A 10,748-nucleotide genomic window follows, 5' to 3' on the forward strand; every position below is an offset into this window, starting at 1 on the left:
TATTCCCTCCAAGGGGGAGAGGTATTGCTGAAGATCTTCTCAAAAAATGGCAATCTGATATACCAGATCTAACCGCGGAGAGGTAGGAGGCTATCCTTAACTACTTCTTCACGGTCGCTATTGCAACCAGAGACAGGCTAATTGCTCTCAAATTCATACACAGATGCTATTTATCTCCAGCAAGACTTCTTAAAATGTATCCCTCTTCAACGGGAGCATGCAACAGGTGCGCACAGGCCAAGGCAGGTTTTTTCCACATCTTCTGGCAATGCACTCATATAACACTATATTGGAAACACATTCATGCGGAACTTCAGAGAGTATTTGGTATTAGTATACCATTTACTCCTGAGGTCTTGCTACTGGGTAACATTGAAGACAATCTCTTATCAACCCACAAACTGACAGCTTTCAGGACACTGGTGGCTTACGCACGGAAGATGATAGTGCTGAAATGGAACCAAGAAATTCCTCCTCACACAAAACATTGAAAAACATATGCCCATAAGGACTTGATATACATCAAAAGAGTATATGTTAAGAGGAAATGTCCTAAAAAAAATTTGCTAAAACATAGAACAAATGGCTTTCATATCATGATTTAGAACTGATTGACTAATATCTAACTCTTAACTGCTGATATTACACTTAACACTTAACTACTGATATTATGGTTTTCTGGAGAGGCATGCGGCTGGACCAGACCCCCTCCTGGGGATTTTAAACCCCATCCTACCAAGCAATATTTTCTTCTTGGACTGTATTTTGTACTAATGTTATTGTATTGAATCTGTTTTTTGTTGTTGTGGCACTGTTGCCACTTAAAATTTCAATAAAAATATTCTTTCAAAAAAAAAAGTTATTTGTCATGTCTAAACAACCCTGTGAGGGCAGAGCTGCATTCAATATGCAGCTATAAATAGATATATGTAGCATTTCTCATATTGAAACCAAGTGTGTGAAACCTGTATGTGGGCATCTCTCCCCCTTCATGTGCTGCTTCCCCTTCTGGCTCCTGACTCCCAAATGGCCATGGCAGGCCCCAGAGTGAGGCTCTTCTGATCTTCCCAAAAGACAAATGCTTTATGCTGTATATCCCTGGCTCCAAATATATGTCATGTGATTGGGAGCTGGAGGTATGGAAGTATAGCGCGTGCAGTTGTCAGGAAGGCTAATTTTGCAGGAGAAGTCCCGTGGGTTGTTGCTGTGCCCAAGCTCAAACTGACAGTGTTTCAACCAGAAACATTGTCATCCTCTAGGTGGGACCGCAGTGTACTGTTGCTCTTTTACTGCTTACAATGATGCAGATTTTAAGCTCTTGAGGGCCACATAAAATGGCAAGAAAGGCCACAATTTCCTTATGTTTGACACCTTTAAACACTTTTTTTTAAATCCATAGTTTAAAAGCAGAATCACCTGATATTTACTGGTAATTACTGAAACTATCCACTGAAACAAAACTGCCATACCGATGGCACGCAAGCAGATAAAAAATCTGTAATGTGACATCATGGGTTGTGGGCATACCCGTGTCATTTTCCACGGATGGATTTTACTCTTCATCAGGTGATCCAACTTACTGCAGCTTTGGTAAAATCAGCCCCATGTATTGTTATATAGAAGGTGATGCACATTCCCCTGTTCAGTATGGAGCAATACGGCCTAACGGTCCAGGACACTACAATGCCACAAGCACATTCATTTTATGTATTCAGTCATTCCAAACATAGATACATGCAAGGATTAAAGTGTACCTGTAGTGAAAAAAGTGCAGTCTTGTGCCTATGCAGTGCGGCTGTGCTCGTTCTTGTGACCTTACTATCCCAGAGACTTGCTTTAAATATTACAGTTTACAAGGTGGTATCCTGAAGTGACTGCAGCAAGTAAATATTCCAGACAGTACCTTATGTTACCACCTATGCCGTATAACATTTTTACACACAGTACAAGATCTTTAGCAGTTAATCAGGAAGAAATAAAGGTGCATGTGTGGTTAGAGATAAGAGCAGCCTGTGATGGAAGAAGTGAGGTAGATATTAAGGTAGGATATGGGTTATGGGCTAATCCTGACTATTGAGCAACATATGTTAACTGCTGGCTGATCAATTCTCACTTATCATATTGAAGCAGCTTTTGGATTTTTTATACAAACTGTAAATGAATAAGTAATGCAATCCGAAAACAAAAGTAAATCTGTTCCTTCTATATACACTTTTTGAGCTTCAATTTTGTTACTCTTTAGTTTTGTTTTGTAAATCATCCACGTATGCTTAGGTTAGTCTGTTTCTTTTCTGTAGGGGACTGCACAAACAAATTATTATGGATTTATAAAGTGCCAACATATACCATGGGACTGTACAAAGTAAGAAACAAGCATGAGGTACATAATACTACAGACAATGGTATACACAAAATATAAACACTGGTGTAAAATACAGAATTGGTAGACACAAATCCTCTAAACTTTACCTGTACATGCCAAAAATGTATATACTGTATTTCCATTACCACAGGGAAATGCAGACAGAAAACAAGCAGAAGGAAGCAGCACAAAGGTAAACTAGATATAAAAGGGCACAGTTTAGAAAATAACCTCCTAGGGAAAATGTTTTATCAAATTGGTTTCAGTATGAACATGCTTTTACTTGTTTCTTATAAATATGATGTCACACTATTTCTCTTGTAAATTGGTTTATTTATGATACAACATTGACCTGAGAAAACCATATTATAGTACTATAGATAATCATTACAAATGTGCTTTGGTTTGTTTTCCCTTGCTCAAGATACAGAAATGTTTAACTATTGCTCTTGCCTAAAAAAGAACTACCTATAGAGCTATTAGTCAGCAACAATAGAAAGCTTTTCAGAAGTCTCTGATCACAGCCTGTGTGAAAAAAAATGCCTTGTTTGTCAGCTGTTTGTAACATGTGTATAACAAAGACGGTGTTGTGGCCAGAGCTGTACCATGTGGATAGGTTCTACTTCTCTGTCACTATTCACAGAGGAATGATTTACTGTTTGTATCTGCCCTGCCTGCTTTCTCACAGATCATATGAGAACAGCTGAGAGATTTTTCTGCTAAAAAAGAAAGATTGTGACATGTGTCAAAAATTACTTTGTTGCTATACCCAACAAATGATAGTGGGCGGGGCCAACCCTGAAAAGTTATGAATATAAAAATAGCACCAATATATATGGGTCACCAGCCACCTTAGCGTACAAAGATAAATCATTTTATTGATGTACAAATGTAACACATAGTCTCAAGATTCTAAATAGCAAAGGGACATTACAACACAAATTCAAAAGTTAAAGTTGCATACGGAAGCGGATGATGTTGCTATAGGCAGTGGCTGCAAAATCATAATAGGGCACAAGCATGTACAGTGAGATCACACACACCATCATACTGACATATGCCCCGCGCAATCACACTGGTGCTATGTTAGAATGGATAAGGTGGGGGCCCCCTATATATAAAGTTCCAAAGGGTATATGTCCTGTGGATAGTGCATATGAATTCTCAAAGAATCATCAGTGTTTGGGTGGACTGACAGGTAAAGCAGTTCATCGCAGACAAAATGTAGTTATATGATACATATGAACCACTTGAATAGGAGGGCTCTCACCACCTTATCAGTTGGCGTCCCATCTTGTTATTTCCGACAGCGGCACTGGATGTAAAGCATCAGCTGTAACTGTATCCCCGTTGGATGAATCGGGGAGAGTGGCTGGAATAGCTGCAGGCGGCGGTGATGGCGGAATCACCCGGGAGAGATGGAACGCCAGCTCACGTGACTTGCTGCGCGTTCATGCAGCCCAGTGAGCACGCTGCTTAGCTTCGCCCACCAATGTTTCACGTCACTATTAGACGCTTCCTCAGGGTGTGGATTCCATACAGACAAGGGGAGGTTAGGGCTGGTAACTCTGGGCGGGCTTAGCAACCTCATAAGCATATGCACGGGAAAAGAGAAGGCTTCAAGCATAGTTCATATACGGCAGTTCAAAAAGCATTATATCGTTCATTGTACTCAATAGATGGCCTGTTATATTGCAGATATGTATCCCAGGGTTACTTGTCACATTATTTTAATCATCTTCATGAATTTAACTTGTCAGCGCATAGGGTGTATAGATCAAAGGGCCAGTAGACCTTGTCCTACAGATATTTTTTTAGAATGACAGCACCTATAACATTGTACCCATCAATCACTGCGGATCCATTTATGCTTAGCATGCATACAATATTTATGTAACCACATCAGTATCTTATAGATATTTTTATGGTACCTCTGCCTATATAATTATAAAGCCCATTGCCCTGATCCAATGTTTTTCTGATTTTTTTTTAACACATCTGAGGGGATAAGGGGGTGTTTAAAACAAAGAGGAAGGGGCTGGGGTCTAGTTTTGCTCAGGGGGTTGTAAAACCTAAGATACAAATGATGCAATTTTCACTTCAGATCCATTTTCAAGAAAATAATCAGATTGGGAAAAAAAGATACAATCTAAAGCCTAATCTAGACGGAGCGATCCGGCGGCTCGATTAGCTGCCGGATCGCCTCTTCCGCATCCCCGCGCGTACCCGCTGCGTCCTCGCTCGCCCATGCGTGCGTTGGATTGGATCCGCCCTCGTTCCCGCCGGCGCCGCTAATGTTCCGCTCGATTCCCTGCCATTGTCCCCTCATGGGGAACGAGTAGGAAATCGGCGGTGGCGAGATCCGACCTGTCTGATCTTATCAATCAAGCCGCATCAGCGGCTCGATTGATAAGCCAAATCGCTACGTGTAGACATAGCATAATGCCAGCGACCCACCCCAAGCTCAAAATCGATCTCTTTCTCGATCAGTAGCAGATCAGACATGCTGGAAAATACTGATCACAATTTTGGCTAAATTCCGTGTGTATATCCTTACAATTAATTTACGATTAATATCCAGTTAGAAAAAATGAGCATACATGTGTACTCTACCTTTCTTCAATATCTGACTGATGTCAGATCTAACCGAGGGGTCAAATAGGATCTGAAGAGAGAATGACACGGTGATAACCAGGCTTTAGTGCAGTGGAGAAGAAGTATGTCCAAAAACACACTTACATGTGACATACTGTCAAAAGAACTTTATTAGAAATTACATCTGATGAAATACATTTCATTTCTTCTCCTTATATGGCTGCTTCACTATGACTCAAAGATACAATTCCTAATTTTGTCCACACCACCACCTGCTGGTTCTATGTGATATTGTAGTACAACAAATTAGTTGAAATAGAATTTTTGGTTTAATTTTTAATCTGCTTATGACGCTAATGGAAAATTACCCCAGATACATGTGTTTGCAAAAATGCTATGACATGGGAGGTCTTTGTGTATTAGTAGACTGAGGGCTCCCATTCAAGCCTAGAGTTGTCATTTGAAACAATAAATACCACTGGAAAAATTACATAATGCCATGTTGTCTGCACAGTGTGTGTAGATTGTGAATAGTCATACTCATTCTGCAAACTATTTGCTAAAAGCAATGTTCTCCTTAAGACTTAGCTGGATTATTATTATTTAGTATTTATATAGCGCCGACATCTTCCCCAGCGCTGTACAGAGTATAGTTGTCTTGTTACTTAACCGTCCCTCAGAGGGGCTCACAATCTAATCCCTACCATAGACATACAGTATGTCTATGTATGTATCGTGTAGTTTATGTATCATAGTCTAGGACAATTTAGGAGAAGCTAATTAACTTATTTGTATGTTTTTGGGATGTTGTAAGAAACCTGAGTTCCCGGAGGAAACCCACGCATATACGCTGAGAACATACAAACTCCTTACAAATAGTGCCACAGCTGCGATCTGCATGTTATTTGCAAAGCTCTAATTTGCTGTGATCACATCTTACCTTAACACATGATCATGACTAGCAAATCAGAGACATATATCTATCACCTGACTAAACTGATCACATGTTTCTACATGAGTTTTCCTAGACATGGCCATCTCTTATGGTACGTACACACCTGCGATAACGATCGTTCGTTACAAGCGATCGTTCCGCGACGGGCGATAGGTGGACGAGCAGGTAGTAAATGCAAATCAGGCGACTGAGAAAGTAGCGAAGAGATTGTTGTCGCCGAAACGAAACAGGAAGAATAGTTGCGTGCGCACACGGATATGACGTGGTAGCGATGATCGCTCGACGACCGTACACACTGTAGCGATCTTTTGCCGTTACAGAACGATCGTTACGTCCCGAAGCGGATGTAAGCATAATGCGCGATAGATTAGAGGAAATGACGTGCTTACTACCTTAACTATATAAACGAACGTTCTGAGGAACGTTCTTTCCGTTCTCATCGCTACAACATGTCGAGGCATAATCAGGCTGCACATTTGCCAGCAAAGAAAAGAGCTGCAGTTGCTGTATTATTGTTAGGGCAAGTTGCTACCCAGCTGGATGCTTCAGCACCACCCAAGAAAAGGCGGATTTGGTGCAAATCTTGGCTGGAACAACGTCACAAATTTAGTGATGTCAATTTGCTTAATGAGTTACGAATCTCTTCTCCAGAGGATTTCAAAAACTATTTGAGGATGAGTGATAGCGTCTTCCAACACCTGCTTTCCCTTGTTGGTCCTCATATATCCAAGCAGGAGTCATGGCTGCGAAAGCCCATATCTGCAGAACAGCGTCTTGTGGCCACTTTGCGCTATCTAGCAACAGGCCGGAGTTTACAGGACCTTAAATTTAGCACCGGAATATCCCCACAGGCACTTGGATTGATTATCCCTGAAACGTGTGAGGCTATAATTAACTGTCTAAAGAACGAGTATATGAAGGTCAGTATGTGTTTGTATGTTGTTTAGCTAATTTTATTTTTTTTGTGTTGTTTCTGTTAGTGTTTTTTGTAGGTGTTGTTGTTATAAGAGCCAACAGTGTGTCTGTCAATTTATGATGTAATTGTAATTCCTTGCATTGTAAAAGGCTCTCAAATGCGTATTTTTGTCCAAATTTTGATGTTGAAAGGTCCACATCAAGCATTTTTTTAGCCTGCCTGCCCCCCCCCCCCCCAATTAAATCAGATAGTCATACATGAGAGCTGTAGTCATACATGTGAATGGTGCACTATTTTCTACCTTTGAACCTACACCAGTCGCCTAGCTATCCTGAAGAACTTGTGCCTTTAATACTTTGTAACATAGGCTCAGAACATGCATGCACTATATAATGTGTTTGAGTAATTATTATACACACACACACACACACACACACACACACACACACACACACACACACACACATCAATAATTGACCCATTTTAACAACTACTAGTATGCAAGGCATACCTACACAATGTAGTGTATTGAGGTGATTACTCCACCCATCTGAGAAAAATTTTTGGAAGATGTGGTAACGATGGCCAAGATAAGTAAGCATTTGTACTAGATGATATCTGGCCATTGTAATACACACCTTGTTTTTGTTACAATCATCTGTATATTACAAAATCCATCCTTGTAGCTCTGATGTCCAGATGATTGTCTACTAGACAAGGTGTGTATGATGATCTGCAGATCTCATAGAGTATGAATGCATTTTGCAGGGACTGTATTTTTCCACAAACAGAGTATTGGCCGATGGTTTATATTGTTGATGTGTTACAGCATTTTGCAAACATCTGTTGTGTGGAGTACTCTGCTCAATACAATAGACTGTGTAGGTATGGCTTGCACACTACATGGGAGGTTTATAAATAGGTTCAAGATAGAACTAACATCTTTGATGTGTATATGTAGTTGAACTACATACAATTATCCCTTCAGTGTTTAGCCTAAACTGTTTTAGATTACAACAATGTATGAATGTCATCCTCCATATACCTAACACTCCTTTTTGTAATATGACTACATGCTTGTTCGAGGTGTATGATGCAGACAGTACTGGAGGCAAACACATGTGTAAAACTTCAATGGAAGTTTGGTTTTAATCCAACTATGTTAACTATTTTCTTTATGTTATTTTGCTGCCTGTTTGTCCATGTGCTATGGCTTTGAACATGACGTTATGTGTACCATTTTAGCCGTGATTGCTATGTTTCTGTAAATAACAACACATGTTCTATGTGAATATTGTTATGTTTAGCAAAAACACATGTTTGGTGGTATTAATGTTGTTCAATGTTTTGTCTAAATCCACAGTTTCCCAAGACATCAGAGGAGTGGTTAACCCTTGCATCGGATTTTGAGCGTATTTGGCACTTTCTGAACTGCGGAGGAGCGATTGACGGGAAACACATCCGTATTACCCCACCGCCAAACAGTGGATCTTATTATTTTAATTATAAACATTTTTTTAGTATCGTTTTGATGGCCATTGTAAATGCCAACTATGAATTCATTTACATCGATGTTGGCAGAAATGGCAGAATGTCTGATGGAGGGGTCATAGAGAAGACTGAATTTAACACCAGACTTAAAAATCGACAGCTGTCATTGCCAACAACGGCACAAACCAAAAAAGGCCTTAATTTTGTTTTCGTGGCTGATGATGCTTTTGGACTGCATCCACATATCCTCAAACCTTTCCCACATACAAATCTCTCAACCCAGCATCAAATTTACAACTACCGTTTGTCTAGAGCCAGGAGAGTTGTGGAGAATGCATTTGGCATACTAGCTAACAGATTTAGGATCTTCCACACCGCGATCAATTTGCGAATGGACAAGATAGATCTGTTAGTGTATGCCTCATGCATTCTCCACAACTTTCTTCGGAGACAACAGTCATCTACCTACATGCCCCCACATTCTGTTGACAGAGAGGATTTGGAAAATTTCAGCCTGTTACCTGGTGAATGGCGTAGCCAGCCCTTGGCACTTACGAACCTTCAGCCGTTGCCTCCACGGAATCCAACATATGGTTCTAAAGAAAATCGAGATGCCTATGTTTCTTATTTTAATGGGGAAGGTGCAGTTACATGGCAAAACAATATGATAGGTTGATTTTCTTAAATTTGTTTTGTTTGTTCACTTGTGGTGGTGTAACCATTTTTTTTTTCCCTCTTTTGTGTAAATAAAAGTTTGCAACAAACCTGAAGCTTAATTTTTCAGTTGGGAGAATGGTGTCGTACACATTTTCAACATCCACACATGTAGAAATGCACATTAGTGCATAATGGAGCTATTACACAGCTCTCAATATGGGAAACTTTGTTATATTAACCATAGTTAGGCAAATGGACAACATTTTCAAGTGTATTTTGTATTGTGTGTTGTTGTTTTCATAGAAAACAAACACACATTGCTTGTCAGGCCTGGAAATGTTTGATTCAGCATTGGTGTTGTAATGACCACAGCAAAAAAACTTTTTATATGCAGGATATGCAGGCAAATGTTTGTAGGTCCCTACACACATCAGACTATAGTGTTAGAAAATAGACATCACAGCACAATCTTACCACCGTTCATGTACTATGAGAGCCATGCCTACACACTCTATGGTGCTGAACTCCCCATCGACAAATACCTTTGCAAGATGCTGCACACACTACAAAGATCTGTATCTGCAAAAGCTATTGTGTACCAAATTAGGCATTTCGCCTAATAGTGTTCATAGTCGGCGATGTTCACATCATCATACACACATGATTTGAGCGGCATTCATGATTTGAGTGGCATTCTTCTGCACAGCAGATCATCAGCTGCAGAGATTACAATCCTTCATGCTGGATCTGAATTGAAGATTAAGGTCAGTTACATCATGTCTGTATGATGATCTGCAGAGCTCATAGACTATGATTGCAATTTGCACAAAATTTGTGTGATCAGCACCAGATATGCACCACATAAGGTTATTTTGAGTGTGTGCAGCCTGTTTGTGTGCAGGATCTAGCAAATATATTTATGTGATGGTGAGTTAACCAATACAATAGAATACAGTGTGTACATAGGGCTCTCATACAACATGTTGTGGTGGCAATTAGCACAGTGAACTATCCTTTTATGAAGACTATAGTGTGATGTCTGTATGCACATTTTATTTTAGGCTAAATTCACATTGGGATGTGGTTGATCTTCCATATGAAGTATCATAACACAGCTTACTGCACTGCAATGTCAATACTATGGAATGTTCATAGCGAGATGTTAGGAACGAATAGAAACATGTTGTGTTATGGTAAATTCATGGGAGAAGTGTGTTGCCTATACCACACACACCTTGCTACCTTAAAGGGAAGCTTAACTGAGAGGGATATGGATGTTTCCTTAATTACAAAAAATGGTTCACTGTCACTTCTACTGATGTCTTTGCCTGCAGTAGTGGTTGAATCACACACCTGCACCAAGCATGGTAAAATCAAGTGTGACTTTATTTTGATGGCCTGATCTGTATGCTTGTTGCAGGGCTGAGGATAAAGGGATTACAGACACAGGATCAGCAGGCGAGTCAGGCAACTGCTATTCATTTAATTGGAAAACTCCCATTCCTTCTCTGTTTGTTAATGTTCAATCAACATGGTGTAATTGTAAATTTGACCCGTTAGTATGTTAATTGTGAAAGGACATTACTCAAGCATACACACAGCATTGTATATCTTTATTTATAATTGTTTTACTATACCATGCTCAACACTATATTTGGATAGTCATTAGAAACACCAAGAATACATTTGGCACATACTTTTCTTGTATGGTCATTGTAAAGTTACAAATCTACAACCGAATAATGCAAGTTTGTCTTGTCTTGCTAATTTTT

The 10,748-nt window shown here is 39.8% G+C and overlaps 1 protein-coding gene across 1 annotated transcript; it reads left to right on the forward strand.

Moving 5' to 3' along the window:
* Positions 1-6,361: 6,361 nt before the first annotated feature.
* LOC137544926 (uncharacterized) lies at positions 6,362-8,995 on the forward strand. Its single transcript, XM_068266023.1, has 2 exons — positions 6,362-6,832; positions 8,192-8,995. Exons 1-2 carry the CDS (start codon positions 6,362-6,364, stop codon positions 8,993-8,995), a joined length of 1,275 nt encoding a protein of 424 aa, XP_068122124.1.
* Positions 8,996-10,748: the final 1,753 nt, after the last annotated feature.

The sequence above is a fragment of the Hyperolius riggenbachi genome, chromosome 2 (assembly GCF_040937935.1).
Source record: "Hyperolius riggenbachi isolate aHypRig1 chromosome 2, aHypRig1.pri, whole genome shotgun sequence".
Classification (NCBI taxonomy): Eukaryota; Metazoa; Chordata; class Amphibia; order Anura; family Hyperoliidae; genus Hyperolius; species Hyperolius riggenbachi.